Source organism: Abramis brama (genome assembly GCF_963993115.1).
Source record: "Abramis brama genome assembly, chromosome: 13".
Taxonomy (NCBI): Eukaryota; Metazoa; Chordata; class Actinopteri; order Cypriniformes; family Leuciscidae; genus Abramis; species Abramis brama.
In genome coordinates this window covers 378,070-399,066 of record NC_139975.1, presented here as the reverse complement: position 1 = coordinate 399,066, position 20,997 = coordinate 378,070, and the positions used below count along the sequence as shown (strand labels likewise).

Below are 20,997 nucleotides of genomic sequence, written 5' to 3'. Positions count from 1 at the left end.
GCTGTATTTATAATTTTGAGCATAGACCTGAAAATGAAATGTCCAACTTAAACCGTGGTAAATCTTGAACGCTTTAGAGCGACAGACTGAAGTTTGATCTCTTCTCAAAGACGACACTTGGCAGATTATTGCTGAAGAGAAAAAAGTTTTAAAAAGTGAACTTAAAAAAAGTTACAGAATTTTAGGTATTGTTTTGAAAAATGCACAAAAATACCTTTTTCAATTTTTATATGAAATATATATTTTCAAAATCACGTTTTACTCTAAAACTGCTAGAAAATCAAAGCCATAAATCTAAACAAGTTGTGTTCATAATGTGAGGTTGATAACTCAGTAAATCTTTCAGTGAGAGTGTGTTCGGCTGCAGTACCACACGCTTCCACTAGAGGAAACTCAAGTGGGACTATTGTTTACAGGACCATTCAACATTTTGTTCACACAGCAAGTGCCAAAACTTTTACAAAGTTTCATACCATTGCAATTAAGAAAACAAAAGTAGATTTTTTCAGTGAGAAATGGCTGAGGAGCACCAGAGGGTTAAAGAGCGTTTAGATATTTGTGCTGGAAAAGACCATCTCGTGTGGCTCCAGACCTGTTGGACTGAATCTTCTGTGGAACATCGAAGTCAGTGGGGTCCAATGTGGTTCGGCTCCAAACATTCTTCAGAAATATCTACATTCACTTAAAAAATGAAAGTCAGTCAAATACAGTTTTATGCACAAGTTCGACACCGCTCTGAGGTCGCAGGATAATTTGCTCTGTCCTTTTAAAAAAGATCGTGGTGATTTGCCATGCATACCCTAACCCTAACCCTAACCCTAACCCTGAGAAAGCTGGATAATGTGGTGTTTTTCAGACAGAACCTCTTATCGATTCAGGACTTCTGTCTGTAAGAACGACAGGCTGGAGCTCCACTAGATACTGATGTGAAACTCCATTGGGCTGTCCACAGTTTCGGACCTGTCTGTTTTTGGTGTTGTTTCTGTTGATTATAATAAATGTTATTTCAGAACTGAAATCTTACTGTTTCTTAGTTATAAATTATATCCAGTTGAAGTTGCCGCTTCTAAAGATTATAAACTGAAATTATGATAATGATCAGGGATGTCCAAGCATTTGCATAAAACTGTAGATTGGAAACAACATGAGATGCTGTAGCGTTAGACATTTCTGCAGCAGTCTTTCACAGTCACCAAAATGATTAACTTATTCACGGGAGAAAAATCAGATAGACCACCATCGTCTCTTTCCTCTGGGAACTCACTACAACAGATTTTATTTTGTGCATGCTCATAACATACACAGTGCACGCAGACACGCACGCTTTAATGACGTCACTGCGTAGACTATTTAACATGGCTTCGCCACTTATACTATCACATATGCTTAACAGACGCCATAAATGCTAGTAAAACTGGCCTGTGATTGTCCAGCAGATTTTCAATCATCTTTAATGTCATTTCTACACGTAGAACACAACGCTTACAGGACTGAGTGTTTCAGCGAGAGACTGAATCTGACGCTTTAATAACTCGCAGTCTGAAGAAATGTTTAGATCTGACTTCATTATGAAGCTTCAAAGATCTGACGCAGAGAAAGATGACGATCCCGGGAATAATCACAATCCCTGGAGTGTTGAAACACACACACACACACACACACACACTTCAGCTCAGTACACACGCCAGAGTCGAGCGTTAAAGAAACATCAGGTTGATTTCATGTTTGACAGAAACTCTGAAGCCACTGTTTACTTCAGAATATTAGATTTATTTAACATAAACACACACTGATTTGACAAACACACTGATTTAACATAAACACACACTGATTTAACATAAACACACACTGATTTAACATAAACACACACTCATTTAAAAGTGCATAAAGATCTTGCAGTGTGCGTTTCAGTGTGTGTGTGGAGGCGTTTCAGTGTGTTTGTGGAGGCGTTTCAGTGTGTGTGTGGAGGCGTTTCAGTGTGTTTGTGGAGGCGTTTCAGTGTGTGTGTGGAGGCGTTTCAGTGTGTGTGTGGAGGCGTTTCAGTGTGTTTGTGGAGGCGTTTCAGTGTGTGTGTGGAGGCGTTTCAGTGTGTTTGTGGAGGCGTTTCAGTGTGTGTGTGGAGGCGTTTCAGTGTGTGTTTGTGGAGGCGTTTCAGTGTGTGTGTGGAGGCGTTTCAGTGTGTTTGTGGAGGCGTTTCAGTGTGTGTGTGGAGGCGTTTCAGTGTGTTTGTGGAGGCGTTTCAGTGTGTTTGTGGAGGCGTTTCAGTGTGTGTGTGGAGGCGTTTCAGTGTGTGTTTCAGTGTGCATTTCGGTGTGTTTCATTGTGTGTTTCAGTGTGTGTGTGGAGGCGTTTCAGTGTGCGTTTCAGTGTGCGTTTCGGTGTGTTTCATTGTGTGTTTCAGTGTGTGTGTGGAGGCGTTTCAGTGTGTTTCAGTGTGTTTCAGTGTGTGTGGAGGCGTTTCAGTGTGCGTTTCAGTGTGTGTGTGGAGGCGTTTCAGTGTGTGTTTCATTGTGTGTTTCAGTGTGTGTGTGGAGGCGTTTCAGTGTGTGTGTGGAGGCGTTTCAGTGTGTGTTTCATTGTGTGTTTCAGTGTGTGTGTGGAGGCGTTTCAGTGTGTGTGTGGAGGCGTTTCAGTGTGTGTTTCATTGTGTGTTTCAGTGTGTGTTTGGAGGCGTTTCAGTGTGTGTTTGTGGAGGCGTTTCAGTGTGTGTTTCAGTGTGTTTGGAGGCGTTTCGGTGTGTGTTTCAGTGTGTTTGGAGGCGATTCAGTGTGTGTTTGGAGGCGATTCAGTGTGTGTTTCAGTGTGTGTTTGGAGGCGTTTCAGTGTGTGTTTGGAGGCGATTCAGTGTGTGTTTCAGTGTGTGTTTGGAGGCGTTTCGGTGTGTGTTTCAGTGTGTGTTTGGAGGCGTTTCAGTGTGTGTTTGGAGGCGTTTCGGTGTGTGTTTCAGTGTGTGTTTGGAGGCGTTTCAGTGTGTGTTTGGAGGTGATTCAGTGTGTTTCAGTGTGTGTTTGGAGGCGTTTCGGTGTGTGTTTGGAGGCGTTTCAGTGTGTGTTTGGAGGCGATTCAGTGTGTGTTTCAGTGTGTGTTTGTGGAGGCGTTTCAGTGTGTGTTTCAGTGTGTTTGGAGGCGATTCAGTGTGTGTTTCAGTGTGTGTTTGGAGGCGTTTCGGTGTGTGTTTGGAGGCGTTTCAGTGTGTGTTTGGAGGCGTTTCAGTGTGTGTTTGGAGGCGTTTCAGTGTGTGTTTGGAGGCGTTTCGGTGTGTGTTTCAGTGTGTGTTTGGAGGCGTTTCGGTGTGTGTTTCAGTGTGTGTTTGGAGGCGTTTCAGTGTGTGTTTGGAGGCGTTTCGGTGTGTGTTTCAGTGTGTGTTTGGAGGCGTTTCGGTGTGTGTTTCAGTGTGTGTTTGGAGGCGTTTCAGTGTGTGTTTGGAGGCGTTTCGGTGTGTGTTTCAGTGTGTGTTTGGAGGCGTTTCAGTGTGTGTTTGGAGGTGATTCAGTGTGTGTTTCAGTGTGTGTTTGGAGGCGTTTCGGTGTGTGTTTGGAGGCGTTTCAGTGTGTGTTTGGAGGCGATTCAGTGTGTGTTTCAGTGTGTGTTTGTGGAGGCGTTTCAGTGTGTGTTTGGAGGCGTTTCAGTGTGTGTTTGGAGGCGATTCAGTGTGTGTTTCAGTGTGTGTTTGTGGAGGCGTTTCAGTGTGTTTCAGTGTGTGTTTGTGGAGGCGTTTCAGTGTGTGTTTCAGTGTGTTTGGAAGCGATTCAGTGTGTGTTTCAGTGTGTGTTTGTGGAGGCGATTCAGTGTGTGTTTGTGGAGGCGTTTCAGTGTGTGTTTCATTGTGTGTGTGGAGGCGTTTCAGTGTGTGTTTCATTGTGTGTTTCAGTGTGTGTTTGGAGGAGTTTCAGTGTGTTTCAGTGTGTTTGGAGGCGATTCAGTGTGTGTTTCAGTGTGTGTTTGGAGGCGTTTCAGTGTGTTTGGAGGCGATTCAGTGTGTGTTTCAGTGTGTGTTTGGAGGCGTTTCGGTGTGTGTTTGGAGGCGTTTCAGTGTGTGTTTCAGTGTGTGTTTGGAGGCGATTCAGTGTGTGTTTCAGTGTGTGTTTGGAGGCGTTTCAGTGTGTTTCAGTTTGTGTTTGTGGAGGCGTTTCAGTGTGTCTTTCAGTGTGTTTGGAGGCGATTCAGTGTGTGTTTGGAGGCGTTTCAGTGTGTGTTTCTGGAGGCGTTTCAGTGTGTGTTTCAGTGTGTGTTTGGAGGCGATTCAGTGTGTGTTTCAGTGTGTGTTTGGAGGCGATTCAGTGTGTGTTTCAGTGTGTGTTTGTGGAGGCGTTTCAGTGTGTTTCAGTTTGTGTTTGTGGAGGCGTTTCAGTGTGTGTTTCAGTGTGTTTGGAGGCGATTCAGTGTGTGTTTCAGTGTGTGTTTGTGGAGGCGATTCAGTGTGTGTTTCAGTGTGTGTTTGTGGAGGCGTTTCAGTGTGTGTTTCAGTGTGTTTGGAGGCGATTCAGTGTGTGTTTGGAGGCGTTTCAGTGTGTGTTTGTGGAGGCGTTTCAGTGTGTGTTTCAGTGTGTGTTTGGAGGCGATTCGGTGTATGTTTCAGTGTGTGTTTGGAGGCGATTCAGTGTGTGTTTCAGTGTGTGTTTGGAGGCGTTTCAGTGTGTGTGTGGAGGCGTTTCAGTGTGTGTTTGGAGGCGTTTCAGTGTGTGTTTCAGTGTGTGTGTGGAGGCGTTTCAGTGTGTGTTTGGAGGCGTTTCAGTGTGTGTTTCAGTGTGTGTTTGGAGGCGTTTCAGTGTGTGTGTGGAGGCGTTTCAGTGTGTGTGTGGAGGCGTTTCAGTGTGTGTTTGGAGGCGTTTCAGTGTGTGTTTGGAGGCGTTTCAGTGTGTGTGTGGAGGCGTTTTAGTGTGTGTGTGGAGGCGTTTCAGTGTGTTTGGAGGCGTGTTTAAAAAGAAGATAAAAAGGTTGATGATAAAATCGTTTAGTATCTGCTGATCATCAACAGTGAAACATAGTTTCTGCTCAGACTGAAGAACTTCTTCCAACTGAGAACTTTCCATAATCACATTCAAGAGAAGCTTTCAGAACAAATCCTTTGGTGTGTGTGTCTGTGTCTGTGTGTGTGTGTGTTAGAGAGTGTGAGTGACATTAAATCCACAAAGACACGAATAAAACCTTATTTCTCTCTCATACAGGAGCGTTTCAAGGCGTCGTTCTCTCACAGTCACACACATCTTCACAGTCACACACATCTTCACAAACACACGAGTGCAAGAACCAAGAGTAAAACAGACGATATACATTCATAACATGTTTCAAAACGTGGGCTATATGTGACAGATAATACATGTTGAATAGAGTCTCGCACACGACATATGAATTAACAGTCCGTTCCCACGATATACACGCGTTTTCCCGCACGACACATGAGCTACACAATGACATCATCTGAAGAAATGATGAAATATGACGAGTTAAACTCAGTCTGTGATGTGATTCCTGTGTCAATGATCATGTGTTTCACGTCTCACTGAATGTTTTATCTATAACAGACTCTATAAAGGAAATACAGAACGTGAAAACTGAATTATGGGCAAGACCAACTACAAAAAAGATTGAAAGATAAAGTACAAAATGCACTAGATTCGAGGTCAATGGCCTGATAGATTCAAGGATTTTCCAACTGGACAGTGTACTAAAAACATTCAGGATTAAATCCCACCAGAGAACTGGATATAAGAGAACAGTGTTGGACTCGAGACGTGGTCTGTAAACATTGAGGAGTGTGTGAGAATCTTCAGGCCTGAGAACGTCTAGTTATTGAGAGAGCCAATCAAATCCATGAGAACTTGATCAGATCGACACACACGATCACTCATTATGAACGCAGACTGATGGTGTGTTTGTGTGTGTGTGTGTGTGTATGTATATGTACAGTGTTTGAGCACCAGATAAAGTCCGAAAGTTTCCCGCTCTGAGGAGTCACATGATCGGATGGTTCCCGCTCTGACTGGTCACATGACTGGTCCTCAGACCTTCCTGAAGACCTCGAAGAGCGAGGCCACGGAGTGCATGCGGTAGAAGAGGCTCATGGGAATGGCCACGTTCAGAACCGTGGTCCACACGCCGAACCCGAACGTCTCGGTCTCCGGAACACTCTCGTACTGCGGCCGGCAGCCGAAGGCCGGGAGAATCCACAGCTGAACCAGAGACAAAACCACAGATCAAACCTGGATCTCGTCATTTACCCGCTTCCTCAAACATCTATGAGTTTCTTTCTGAAGATGTTTAGCGGAATGTTCTTACTGCACTGAAAATACCACGCTCTTCTTCCTCAGAGTTTCTGTCTCGTTTTCCAGCACAAACATCTAAACATTCTTAAATAAAGATACATTTACTGGAGAAACAAAATTACCAGATATTGAGTCTTGTTTAAGTCATAATTATGAAATAAAAAGTCAAAATTATGACATACTAAGTTATAATTATCAGATAAAAAGTCAAAATTATGACATACTAAGTTATAATTATACTAAGTTATAATTATGAGATAAAGTCAAAATTGTGACATACTAAGTTATAATTATCAGATAAAAAGTCAAAATTATGACAATCATAATTATGAGATAAGTCAAAATTATTACATGCTAAGTTATAATTATAAGATAAAAAGTCAAAATTATGACAATCATAATTATGAGATGTCAAAATTATTACATGCTAAGTTATAATTAGGAGATAAAGTCAAAATGATGACATACTAAGTTATAATTATGAGATAAAAAGTCAAAATTATGACAAAGATACAAAGTCAAAATTATGACATACTAAGTTATTATTATCAGATAAAAAGTCAAAATTATTACAATCATAATTATGAGATAAGTCAAAATTATCACATGCTAAATAATAATTATGATAGCCTAGTCAAAATTATGACAATCATATTTATGAAATGAAGTCAAAATTATGACATACTAAGTTATAATTATGAGATAAAGTCAAAATTATGACAATCATAATTCATAATTATGAAAAAAGTCAAAATTATGACAATCATAATTATGAGATAAAAGTCAAAATTATGACAAATTAAGTCATAAGTCATTGAGATAAAAGGTCATAATTATACTAAATCATAATTGAGATTATTTTTTTTTTAAGTATGATATATTATAAAAATTATGAGTCGAAACTGATATACTAAATCAAAAATCCTGAGATTAAAGTCGAATAATTAAAAAATAAATAATATTTTGACTTTTTAATCTCATAATTATGACTTAATGTCACCATTTTGACTTTTTATCTCATAATTCAGATTTAGTTTGTCATCATTTTGACTTTTTATGCTATACTACAGCATGATTATTTATGCGGTGTAAACGCTTACCGAGACGTTGCACATAAAGAGGAAGATGGTGATGTTCTTCAGGATCTGCCTCTTCCTCCCGGTCGTCACGTTGAGCCGGTTTCCCACAGGAACCGTGGCGTCCCCGTTCTTCCTCCCGAACCCCTGCCTGTTCTCGCTAGCCTCGCTAGCCTCCAGAGCAGCGCAGCGTTTATCCTGCGTCTCGTAGCCACGGTTCACGATGCCGTCGTACGGCGGCGTGACGGAGAAGATCTCGGGTGGAGCCGGCTCGTCCTCTCGGCTTCGCCGGTACAGCGACTCCACGATGAACAAGTTCTGCATGCACTTCTCCAGAACCAGCAGAAGCGAGTACGCTAGGCAGGTCCAGTGGAAGCTGCTACGCCCTGTCACCGCCGCGGCCGCTACCACGCTACACCAGGACATTAGCCACGAGCCCAGCGACGAGCCCAGCAGCAGCTCCGTGTCCAGCGTGCGCGACGGGTTCGATCCCGTGTCCATGGGACAGTCCTCCAGCCGGTACACCAGCAGCCCCATGCCGCTAGCGCCACACATGCAGGCTAGCATCACCACGCCGTAGCAGTAGAACATGGAGATGGCGGCCTCGCGCGTCTCCTCCAACTTCTCCACGTGGATGAGGTACACCACCAGAACCGTGACGGAGCTAGCCAGCGCTAGCAGGCCCGCGAGCGCCCCGATCAGAAGACCCGGACTGCGCGTGCTGGGACGCTTGCGGTTGCTGTGCCGGTCTAGCGTTCGCCCGATGTTCTTCCACATCACGAACAACATGGCCGACACGAAGATGTGGTACTCGATGTTGAAGGGGTAGAGATAGTAGAGGCTGGTGGAGAACATGGAGCAGACGCTGGTGGTGCAGTTACAGTGAGGCTCCACGTCCACTGCGGACACACACACACACACATACACACACGTCAGCTAATCAATAAGATAATCAATCAATCAATCAACTTTATTTAGCGCACTGGAGTGGGGGTGCTGTTTTCACAGGATTGTAAATACAACGCAAATTTTTGTTCATTTACATCTATTCACTTTTAGCATTTACTAATTTATTTGTAATAAACTTTAAGTGGGCTATTTAAAAAGTGTTATTTATATGTTAAAGTATGATTTTTAAAACATACGCGCAGAGTATTACATCATATTGTGAAAGTGTGTGTGTAGAAATGATTGGTCTGCAGCCGCTCGACTCCTGAGCGCGAGTGTTGTGTAAGGCAGACACTAGGCAGGTTTTTTGTGTTCATTTCTATTTCCTGTCGCTGTGAACGCTCTTTTGTTGTAAATGACAGTGTAAACAGCCCAATGACCCTTTTATTTAAAGGCTTAATTTATGTCCCGTAGACCGGTCCGTTGCATTACGATTAAAAGCAGTATCAATAATGTCAAAAATGTGATTTGCAGTCAAGTTCAGGTGTGTGTGTGTGTGCGTGTGTGTGTTTGTGTGTGTGTGTGTGTGTGTGCTGTTTAAACGAATGTTCTCACTGATACGCTTGTTGTGAAGTTTTGATGAGTTTTATAGTCTTTTATAGTCTAACCCAAAAACCCCAGCACCCCCAACCTAAAGCCTCCTCCCGTCCCCTGATAGGTCAATAAAAGCAACATTGGCTATTGTGCTGTACAAAAGTATAAATATCTGAAAACAAGAAAGACCGCAAAACAAATGATACACACTGCAAAAAAATGCTTTTCTTACTCAGTATTTTTGTCTGGTTTCCAGTCCAAATATCAAACATTTCTTAAATCAAGATAAAGATATTCAAGATTTAGTAAAGTACTAAATGACATAAGATATTAAGTCTTGTTTTCTGGGGAAATTAATCAAAATAAAGTGAATTTTTGCTTAAAACAAGCAAAATAATCTGCCAATGGGGTAAGAAAAACAATCTTGTAACCTATTACCCCATTGGCAGATAATTTTGTTTTTTTTTAAGCATCAACTCACTTAGGGCCCTGTTTTAACGATCTGAAACTCAATTAACTTAATCTTGGGCGCTGTTGCTATTATACCGGCGGGATAAATGACTCTTGCACCCGACGCTAATCTAAAATGTGTTGGTCTGAAGTCGCTTCATTACTCATAGGTGTGGTTTGGGCGTAACGTGAAATAAACCAATCAGAGCGTCATCTGTTACGTCCCTCCACTACTTGTGGTGGCTCTGTTTCCTTGTCTAATGTTTGGCTGCTCTGCAGTATGTTTTAATTGGTTATTGTGTGCAGATGTGATCGGTGACGGGTGGGCGGAGAGACACCCTTTAAAACCTCAGGCACTCCGTACAGAGAGGAGATCTGTGTTCTGGCTACCACGCCAATGATTGACCTTCCTGCATCGTTTCTTCTGTTGTAGTTGATCTCCCATTTTCTGTTTTGTTGGCAATTTATTTATTCTTTGTTTAATAAACCCCTAGACAAAACGAGTCCAACTGACGTTGCAGTCATTTTATGTTGCGGTTAGTGTGCCTGATCGTAACATTTGGGGGCTCGTCCGGGATTGAATTAAGTAGGAAGTAATGTTTTTGTGAGCGACTTTTTGTTGGTGAGTACCATATATGTATATTTTGGGTAGAGGAGCGTGCACCTCAATAAGGAAGTCATCGGGCAGACACGGAGTTTGCCACTTTATTATTTTAGTTTCATTATTTTTGGTGGTATCCTTAGTCGGTACGTTTCGGGGGTTGTGGTAGACTGCGCAATCGGTCTGCTACGTCCTCACGAGCTTAACGTTTAATGTACACCGGGTAGGGGATCCACTGAAGACTAGTGAGGCTAAGTTTAGTTTTTTGGTAGGTAAGTAGGGATTGGGGTGCAGTGAGTCTCCCAGTCTTTTGGTACTCGCTTGTTTGGTATGTCGCTTTAGTGATTTAATAGTGCACTGCATAAAGTGGTGTTAAACAGGCTGAGGTTGAGTTTAGACTTTTGTTGGCTGCAGAGATTTTTGGGGTTTTAGCCCCATTCGTGTGTCTAACTTTTCCTCAACTTGTCAGTAGTGTGGCGTGGTTGTTATGTTAAAGTTTTGTGGTCATTTTGGAGACTTTGTTCATTTTGTGAAAAGAGTTTTTTTTTTTTTTTTTTTGTAGTATTTTGTATACTTTAGATTGTTATATTAATCATGTCTATAGCTCAGGAGTTTGCTGAAGACCCTTCTGTAGAGGTGTTTAATACTCTTAAAAAAGAGCAACTTTTGGAATTGGCTACTTATTATGGAATTGAGTTGTCTGCTTCCGAAAAACGCCTCAAACACAGCATTAAAACTGCTCTGCTACCAGTTTTGGTTGAGAAGAGGGTTCTGCCTCCCGTTGATATGAGAGATTCTATCCGGTTGAAAGAGCTTTCTATTCGGGAGAGGGAGTTAGACAATGAGAGAGAAGTGTTGCGTTTAAGAGTCTCTGAGAACGAGTTGGAAATGAAACGCTTAGATTTAAAAGCTAGACAGGAAAATATTGATCTCGTTCACACCGGGTCTTTTGACGTGTGCAAAAACATTAGGCTTGTACCACCGTTCCTTGAGAGAGACGTGGAAAAATATTTTCCGCATTTTGAGAAAATTGCATCAACTTTAAGTTGGCCGAAAGAAGTATGGACTTTGTTAATTCAGTCAGTTTTAACGGGTAGGGCACAAGAAGTGTATTCTTCACTGTCACTTGAGCAAAGTAAAGATTACGGTGTGGTTAAGGCAGCTATTCTTAGATGTTACCAACTAGTCCCAGAAGCTTACCGACAGCGCTTTCGCAGATGTGAGAAAACCGAGCATCAGACTTATATCGAGTTTGCTTGTGAGAAAGAGGCTTTGTTTGATCGATGGTGTTCGTCAAGTGAGGTGGATAGCCAGGCAAAGTTGCGAGCTTTAATTCTTGTGGAGGAATTTAAAAACTGCTTGCCCGATGTCGTAGCTACTTACCTTAATGAACATAAAGTTGATTCTTTGCATGAAGCTGCTGTCCTGGCAGATGAATTTGTTTTGACCCACCGTATCTTCAAAGATAGATATACGCCTGTAGGTTCATCTCCAAAGCCCAGTTATGCTGCGGTCCATTGTTCCAGTAGTCCAGAGCAGGCTTGTTTCTATTGTAAGAAGCCTGGGCATTTGGTGGCAGACTGTCCAGTGCTAAAAGAAAAACAAGCTGCGAAAGGCTTTGGGTTGATTGAAGCGTCTCCATATTTTGCTTCGCCCTGTCTTGAATTTTCAAGCAACGTGAAGACCGGCTATGAACCTTTTCTTAGTGATGGTTTTGTGTCGTTGTCTGATGATGGTGATCTCATTCCCGTACGCGTTTTGCGTGACACCGGTGCTGCACAATCATTCATTTTGAAAGGGGTTTTGCCTTTGTCTGAAACAATGAAAAAAGGCACTAGTGTATTAGTTCGTGGCTTTGAGATGGGCTTTACTGTTGTTCCACTTCATCAAATTATTTTAAAATCTAGTGTTGTCACAGGCAGCGTTGCGGTTGGTGTTTGTGAGTCTCTGCCCATTCCTGGCGTGTCCTTTATTTTGGGCAATGATTTGGCAGATTGTAATGTGTGGAACCGAGGACGTCGAGTCACCCAGTGCAAGAGGTCTTATTGATCCCGAAGTTCCTCTCATGCTCCCAACTGTAAGGTATATGTAGGTGGCCTTGGCAATGGTGCAGCCAAAGGTGAGCTGGCACGGGCCTTTAGTTGCTATGGACCATTGCGGAGTGTATGGGTCGCCCGGAAACCTCCAGGTTTCGCCTTCATGGAGTATGAGGATGCCAGAGATGCAGAGGAGGCCGTAAGGGGGATGGATGGAAAGGTGCTTTGTGGAGCCCCTGTCAGAGTTGAGCTGTCTACTGGTATGTCAAGAAAGTCCCGTTATGGCCGTCCCAGCCACAGGCAGTTTGACCACAATGACCGCTGTTACCGGTGTGGGGAGAGTGTTGTTCCAGTTCAGGACCTGGTTCCAGACAGAGGGAACGTAGTGCATCCAGATCTCGGTCTCGTTCGATCAGTCACAAGAAAGACTGTCATTCCAGGTCTGCCAGCCCAAGGAGAAGTCCAACACCGGGTGCTGACTGATATGAATATGGGTGCTTCACCTCTATTCCCCACCTATGCCTCAGGGCTAAAATACGTTTGATCTTCCTCATGATTTCAATTCTGGTTCTATTGTAGCTATAAAGTTTGTTTTTTCCCCTTCCCCACAGTTTAGTGTTAAAGTTCCTTTACCTTGTAAAAACGTTACTATTACACTGTAAAAAAGAATACATTGATTTTATTGATATCTAATTAATAAAAATGAGGCAACAGATTACAAGCAATATTATTAATTAAATTTAACAAATTAGAATTGAGTAATAATTAATCAAATGAATTCCTTAAAAGTTAACCATTTAAAATGAGTAAAATTTACAAAATATATTTTATTGCCAACATTGAAGACACCTGGTGTTAACAAGCAGAATCGCTGAAGGAGAAAACCATAATTAAAGTCACCATTGTGGAGATCAGTGTGTGTTTTAGTTGGGCTCTTGACCTTAAACTTATTAACTTTAAGTTTTGTTTGGCTGCTGTACATGAGTTATAACAGCCAATTGAACAAAGAGAAAAGGTGATGTAATGGCGTTGGTTGTGTTTAACATAATCATTATTTCACAATCATTTGACCTGAATCACTGAACTCATATAGAATCCAATTTATGAGTTAGGTTTACTTTATTAATTACTTTATTAATTATAGCAGCACTGTCCTTGTACAGCATAATATTTTTAACTTTTACAATGTAAGGCAAATAATTTCTAAAAAGTTTCTCTTACATAAAAGGGAGACACACAGACATCAATAATCAGCCTGTGAATCTCAACAATGGTGACATTTATAAAGCATGTTGCAGTGCATTCTGGGTTCCACCAATCAAAACTCATTCATGGCTCCCATCATGCATTGCTGCATGAATAAATAATGAGCTTATGTTCAGAGGTGATCTGTTCGTCACCATTGCTGAGATTCATACGCAAAATCATGATGTGTTTGTGCCAAAAAACAAACAAACAAAAAAAACATACATATTTATTTATTTTTTATTATTGATTTTGATCATTTGGATTTCATTGAAAAGGCTAAAATATTATACTGCTGTAATTAATAAAGTTAATTTAACTCATAAACTGGACTCTATATGAGGTTCAGTGATTCAGGTCTAATGATTGTGAAATAATGATTATGTTAAATCACAACCAACGCCATTACATCACCTTTTCTCTTTGTTCATCTGGCTGTTATAACTCATGTACAGCAGCCGAACAAAACTTAAAGTTAATAATTTAAGGTCAAGAGCCCAACTAAAACACACACTGATCTCCACAATGGTGACTTTAATTATGGTTTTCTCCTTCAGTGATTCTGCTTGTTAACACCAGGTGTCTTCAATGTTGGCAATAAAAGATATTTTGTACATTTTACTCATTTTAAATGGTTAACTTTTAAGGAATTAATTTGATTAATTATTACTCAATTCTAATTTGTTAAATTTAATTAATAATATTGCTTGTAATCTGTTGCCTCATTTTTATTAATTAGATATTAATAAAATCAATGTATTATTTTTTACAGTGTATTTCAAGCAGCTCATAATATATCTTTCCCTTCCCTTTTTCAAAATTCCCTTCATTTCTAAAGTAAGTTTGAGTTTTGAGATTGTCACACACGTCTCTATTGGTGGGGTGTTTGTGTACGGTATTATGTGTTGTCTTTGTCATTTTATATTATGATTATGGAGACTGACAGTCTCTGATAGGTCTCTGACAGGCACCAAAGCACCTTTCCATCCATTTTGGTGTGAGGGTATGTTACGTCCCTCCACTACTTGTGGTGGCTCTGTTTCCTTGTCTAATGTTTGGCTGCTCTGCAGTATGTTTTAATTGGTTATTGTGTGCAGGTGTGATCGGTGACGGGTGGGCGGAGAGACACCCTTTAAAACCTCAGGCACTCCGTACAGAGAGGAGATCTGTGTTCTGGCAACCACGCCAATGATTGACCTTCCTGCATCGTTTCTTCTGTTGTAGTTGATCTCCCATTTTCTGTTTTGTTGGCAATTTATTTATTCTTTGTTTAATAAACCCCTAGACAAAACGAGTCCAACTGACGTTGCAGTCATTTTATGTTGCGGTTAGTGTGCCTGATCGTAACATTCTCACATTCCCTTTAAGAGCAGGCGCGCTTGTTCCACGGCGGATTGCTATTATAACGGCGGATTTGCCAGACGCACGCCAGGAGCAGTTCACAGCCGAGGAGACCGACGTTCTCGTCAGGGCCGTAAAACACAGAGAAGTGACATTGGGGATGGAGAAACACACCCAAATTAGCTTCGGTTAAACAGGCGTATGATAATCTTGGTAAATGTGTAAGCTAGATTTATGCCTATTTTTCACATCTTCATGGACACCGCAATGATTTCCCTCGTGTGGAATATTGTTCCTTGTAATAATGTATGGTTTGCAAAAATGTCAACGGCTGTGACTGTGAGAGAAGCAAAGTGTGTGTGCGTTGTGCTCACACTACATTATGGCCAAGCATGTGCCCTTAAAACAGCATCTGAATAACGGAATTGTTTTCTGGAACTGCAAAATAGCACCAGGGAACGTTTGCGCCGGAACACGCCTCCTCTCTTCGCTGAACCGCCCCGGGAGCGCAAGTTCATTCCCTAATTTACCGACGTGCGTCTGTGGAGGGAAAAGTCCGCTGTGCAAAATAGGAATGACACATGCGTCGTGTACAAAGTCAATTGCGCTGGGTGCGAGATAGGGCCCCTAATGTTGATTATTTCGCCCGGAAAACAGGACATAATATCTTTTTTACTCATCTAATAAATGCATCTTGATTTAAGAAATGTTTGATATTTGGACTGGAAACAAGACAAAAGTGCAGGGAGTTTACATCGAAAACTAATTCAACATTAAAATCAAGGACAGTTGTAAGCCTGTGAAAAGAGGGATGTTTTTAACTTAGATTTACAAACGGACTCTGTTCTGAATGAATGTTCTGTGACTCTCTGACGCCATCTAGAGGTCTAATCCATCTAATCTAATCCAGAGAGAGAGAGAGAGAGAGACACAGAGAGAGAGAGAGACACAGAGAGAGAGAGAGACACAGAGAGAGCGGGAGAGAGAGAGAGAGAGAGAGAGAGAGAGAGAGACACACAGAGAGAGAGAGAGAGAGAGAGAGAGAGAGACACACAGAGAGAAGGAGAGAGAGACACACACAGAGAGAATGAGAGAGACTATATAGCGGAAAAGAGCTCAGACTCCTCCCAAAGTGAGCAGTCAAAAACACACACACACACACACACACAAACACGCAAACACTCTCTCACTCACACACACACACACACACACACACCTGTAGAGCTATTGTCGTATCCCAGTGCTGTTAAGCGTCTCCGATGGTTGTTGAGGAAATGTTCGGCTTCTGACATCACTCCATTACACCAGAGCAACAGGTTCGTGAAGACGGCATGAATCACTCCGAACCTGCTCAACACACACACACACACACACACACACACACACACGAGTGTGGAGTTAAATCCTTCTACACAATGTCTTGTAATCTAGACATTTCTAAAGGCATGTACTGAGAAACTTCTCATGCATCTGATCTTCTCCAGCACTGAGTCCCAGGCGTTCTGAATAAAAGCAGGAGGAAGCGCGTCTGTACCTTTCGAAGGTCTCGTATTTCTTGATGACGTCTTTGATGTGGAACCAGAGGAAATGCACCTGATCAGAGCAAACACACATCAACATCAGTGTAGTTCATCTTTGCCACATTCACACTGTTCTTGAACTGAAGCGGGATAATGAGTCAGTGTTGGGAAAAGTCACTTTTTCAAATAAGTAATGCAAGTTACTTTGTTTTCCCATTTTTTGACTGACAGCTCTCCTGTCCCAGTGCAGAGGCGGGGTGTGTGTGTGTGTGTGTGTGTGTGTGTGTGTGTAAACATGACGGTTATTGCAGTTCTAGACTAAATGTGAGCGTGCATTTACTCATCGCACAAAAAAAAAGATTCAATATTCCTCAAAATGAATCAAATCAGTGAAATGCATAATCAGAATACTATGCAAACCTCCATAACTAAATATGTTAAATAAAACATACATTTTTATGCATTTTAATCTCACTTTATTGACCAATGTACTTGCTTCTGATCTTCAATGATTCAGTTAAACCATAAGCAAAAATGAATGTAGATTTTTTGTTTACAGTAAGTGTTAAACTTTCTTCTCCTGCATCCTCTTTTTCTGTTATCCAGAACAGCAGCAGCAGAAAGGTTTGTTTGAGCGTCGCCATCTACTGTACACTACTGTACTCTTCTCTACTGTACCGTACTCTTCTCTACTGTACTCTTCTCTACTGTACCGTACTCTTCTCTACTGTACCGTACTCTTCTCTACTGTACCGTACTCTTCTCTACTGTACCGTACTCTTCTCTATTGTACTCTTCTCTACTGTACTCTTCTCTACTGTACTCTACTCTACTGTACTCTACTCTTCTCTACTGTACTCTTCTACACTGTACACTACTGTACTCTACTCTACTGTACTCTTCTCCACTGTACTCTACTCTTCTCTACTGTACTCTTCGCTACTGTACTCTACTGTACTTTACAGAACACTATTGTACACTTCTCTACTGTACTCTACTGTATTCTCTACTGTGCTGTACTCTTCTCTACTGTACTCTCTACTGTACTCTACTCTAACTCTACTGTACTCTACTCTAACTCTGCTGTACTCTTCTCTACTGTACTCTTCACTACTGTACTCTACTCTAACTCTACTGTACTCTTCTCTACTGTACTCTTCACTACTGTACACTACTGTATTCTTCTCTACTGTACTTTACTCTTCACTACTGTACACTACTGTATTCTCTACTGCACTGTACTCTTCTCTACTGTACACTACTGTACTCTTCTCTACTGTACTCTTCACTACTGTACTCTTCACTACTGTACTCTACTCTAACTCTACTGTACTCTTCTCTACTGTACTCTTCACTACTGTACACTACTGTATTCTTCTCTACTGTACTTTACTCTTCACTACTGTACACTACTGTATTCTCTACTGTGCTGTACTCTTCTCTACTGTACACTACTGTACTCTTCTCTACCTCTACTGTACAGGAGTGAATCTGCATTTCCTTCAGCCTGAGGATTATTATTTAACTTTTGGTGTGAAAGGGTCTTTACTTTTGCCCACAAATATAAATTTGTTAGAAAAAAGTTAGGAAAAAAGTAACACAAAAGTAACGTAACTTTAACGCATTACTTTTCTAAAATAAGTAACTAAGCAATGCAATTAGTTACTTTTTAAGGGAGTAACACAATATTGTAACACACTACTTTTCAAAGTAACTTTCCCCAGCATTGTACACCTTCTGCTTTCATCTAAAGTTGAATCACTTCATAACTGAAGAACTTTGCAACATTACTCACGTGAAGCAGCTTTGGACAAATTGTAATGGTCACATTGTGCATTTATGGTAATTTGAGGTACAATGACAACTGCGCATGTGCGTAGAGTGTCAGTAATAGAAGTGACAGGAGAAGAGATTACCGACTTTCTTTTATTTCCATTGATATTTTTGACCAGAGCTGAATGTTTAATTTGTTTTTATCTCACGCAATCCTTATGTATGCGGATGAGTGTGACGTTTAAGTCACTTTATAAACCCGGGGAAAAATGTTTCAGCATCACAACTTTGCGTTACAAAATCAAACATGAGCGCGTGACACATGCGCGTTCTCACCTGGGATATGGTGTGCAGCGCGTGGACGATGGGATAGACCCCGAGCACGGCGGAGATGCAGGAATGATACCCGACGAAATATCCGATGCGGAACGCGTCCATGATGAGCGACAGTAACGCCAGCATCGTCAGCCCCCCTGACAAGCAAACAGCACATAAATCATTCTCACGCTCACAGAGCCAAGCGTTCAGTAAACGAGCCGGTTGGTTGGTTGGTTCACCTCGGATCCAGCTCGTGCCCGCGTGCGCGTCTCTCTCCGGCACCGGGCTGCGCTCGCGCTCCCTCCGGATCATATAGCAGATCATCCACACGAGCTGCACGAGCATGAGCACCGTGATGAAGGTCAGCAGGTGTTCCTCTCTCACCGCGGGCCCGTGGTGCGCGAGCGCGAGCATCACGGACAAGCCGATCAGCAGCAGGTTCGTGCCGTACTGCGCGCTCAGGGTCTGCGCGTTCTTCTGCGGGTACTTCTTGGTCAAACTCACCTTGAGCTTGGAGAAAAGTTTCTTTTCTGCGTCTGAGGATGATGATGAGGAGGAACTGGGGCCGTATTTGTTCAGACACATGATGTCCAGGCTGTTCTCTACCATGGTGCAGGTTGAACGTTGTGGGAACGCTTTCGGAAGCTCGCGGAACGGCAGACATGCTCAGTGCGCGTCCATCGCGCGGGTAATCGCGCTATATACCTCCCAGAAAGAGCAGCAGATTAACACGGATTGAGTTTCATTCATCTGTGAGCCAAGCGATGCCAAGAACGCGCAAACTTCACCGTGCGTTCGTCCTAACGCGCGCGCTGCTCACCGGTTCTCCGCGCGCTCTGGCAGGCGAGTCATTTCTCCGTGAGATGTGAAGCTCCAGTGAGCTTTTCCTCGGTCTCTGTGGCTCAAGCGAAGCTTTTAGGATCTCGGATTTCACTGGTCAAAGGCTCTTTATAGACGCCCTCCTTTGTTGACCGCGGACTCGTATAACGACCTGCATCGGAAGAATGTGTTCAACATTAAATCTGCGCGAACCTTCGTGCGGAAATAAAGACGGATTGCGAAAGGGGGGTGAAATCAGACACAATCTCTTCTTGTCGAAGCACTTGAAGAAAGGTTTGCGAGAACAAACCGAATTTGACGGTGTGCTCAATTACAGAGAGACCCACAATTAGATGAAAGCGATCCGGGCCAGAGAGCCGCAACAAAAGAGCTTCTATCATAACGACTCTGACCTGGATTAACATGCGCACAAACCCGCATCAGCCGCAAATCATCGCGTTCACTCGCGCGTCACCGCAGACCGAGATCAAACGCGCACGCTTCCGATGACCTTTGACACAGTCTGACACAGAAGCGATCACGCGCTTTTCATCATCATCATCATTCTCTCATAATGTCATCAGCCAGCAGTTTGATCAAGAGGCGCGCGGAGAACTGAACCTGATGAAAATTAAAACCCTAAAGGACACGCGCGCGTTAATGGGATTTCTGTTATAATTTTGAACTAGCTCTAATGTGGTCAAATAATAGATATAACGGGAGAAAGTCTGTATAAACTCACACATGCCCATGCATCTAAATTACATATTCATACAGGTCTAAAAGACATACATGACATGTACGTGTAACTGTACTTTATTTAGCTTAAAAAAAAAAAATCTGTGTAGTTAGTCTATATGAATATGAAATGATAATAAAGCGAATCGCGATATTTAAACTTATTCAATTTTAGCTGCTACAATTAAAGTTAAAGTAACAGATCTACACATTATTTGAAGAATTAAGTTTCTTAAGCAAAGAAACTTCATTCTCGTGTTACGCAGCAGGTTTGATCTTCAGCAAGAACCAATGAGGATCATTCTCGTGTTACGCAGCACGTTTGAGCTTCAGCGAGAACCAATGAGGTTCATTCTCGTGTTACGCAGCACGTTTGAGCTTCAGCGAGAACCAATGAGGTTCATTCTCGTGTTACGCAGCACGTTTGAGCTTCAGCGAGAACCAATGAGGTTCATTCTCGTGTTACGCAGCACGTTTGATCTTCTGCAAGAACCAATGAGGTTCATTCTCGTGTTACGCAGCACGTTTGAGCTTCAGCGAGAACCAATGAGGTTCATTCTCGTGTTACGCAGCACGTTTGAGCTTCAGCGAGAACCAATGAGGTTCATTCTCGCGTTACGCAGCACGTTTGAGCTTCAGCGAGAACCAATGAGGTTCATTCTCGCGTTACGCAGCACGTTTGAGCTTCAGCGAGAACCAATGAGGTTCATTCTCGCGTTACGCAGCACGTTTGAGCTTCTCAAGAACCAATGAGGTTCATTCTCGCGTTACGCAGCACGTTTGAGCTTCAGCAAGAACCAATGAGGTTCATTCTCGCGTTACGCAGCACGTTTGAGCTTCTCAAGAACCAATGAGGTTCATTCTCGTGTTACGCAGCACGTTTGAGCTTCAGCGAGAACCAATGAGGTTCATTCTCGTGTTACGCAGCACGTTTGAGCTTCAGCGAGAACCAATGAGGTTCATTCTCGTGTTACGCAGCACGTTTGAGCTTCAGCGAGAACCAATGAGGTTCATTCTCGTGTTACGCAGCACGTTTGATCTTCTGCAAGAACCAATGAGGTTCATTCTCGTGTTACGCAGCACGTTTGAGCTTCAGCGAGAACCAATGAGGTTCATTCTCGTGTTACGCAGCACGTTTGAGCTTCAGCGAGAACCAATGAGGTTCATTCTCGCGTTACGCAGCACGTTTGAGCTTCAGCGAGAACCAATGAGGTTCATTCTCGCGTTACGCAGCACGTTTGAGCTTCAGCGAGAACCAATGAGGTTCATTCTCGTGTTACGCAGCACGTTTGAGCTTCAGCGAGAACCAATGAGGTTCATTCTCGTGTTACG

General features: G+C 42.4%; 1 protein-coding gene across 1 annotated transcript; it reads right to left on the bottom strand.

The window, feature by feature from the left end:
• Window positions 1-5,736: 5,736 nt before the first annotated feature.
• Window positions 5,737-18,717, bottom strand: otop1 (otopetrin 1; the record flags this gene model as incomplete). Its single annotated transcript, XM_084133888.1, has 6 exons — window positions 5,737-6,173; window positions 7,367-8,241; window positions 15,714-15,844; window positions 16,032-16,090; window positions 18,127-18,263; window positions 18,348-18,717. The coding sequence occupies 6 exons, from the start codon at window positions 18,715-18,717 to the stop codon at window positions 6,003-6,005; spliced, it is 1,743 nt and encodes a 580-aa protein (XP_083990014.1). The 3' UTR covers window positions 5,737-6,002.
• Window positions 18,718-20,997: the final 2,280 nt, after the last annotated feature.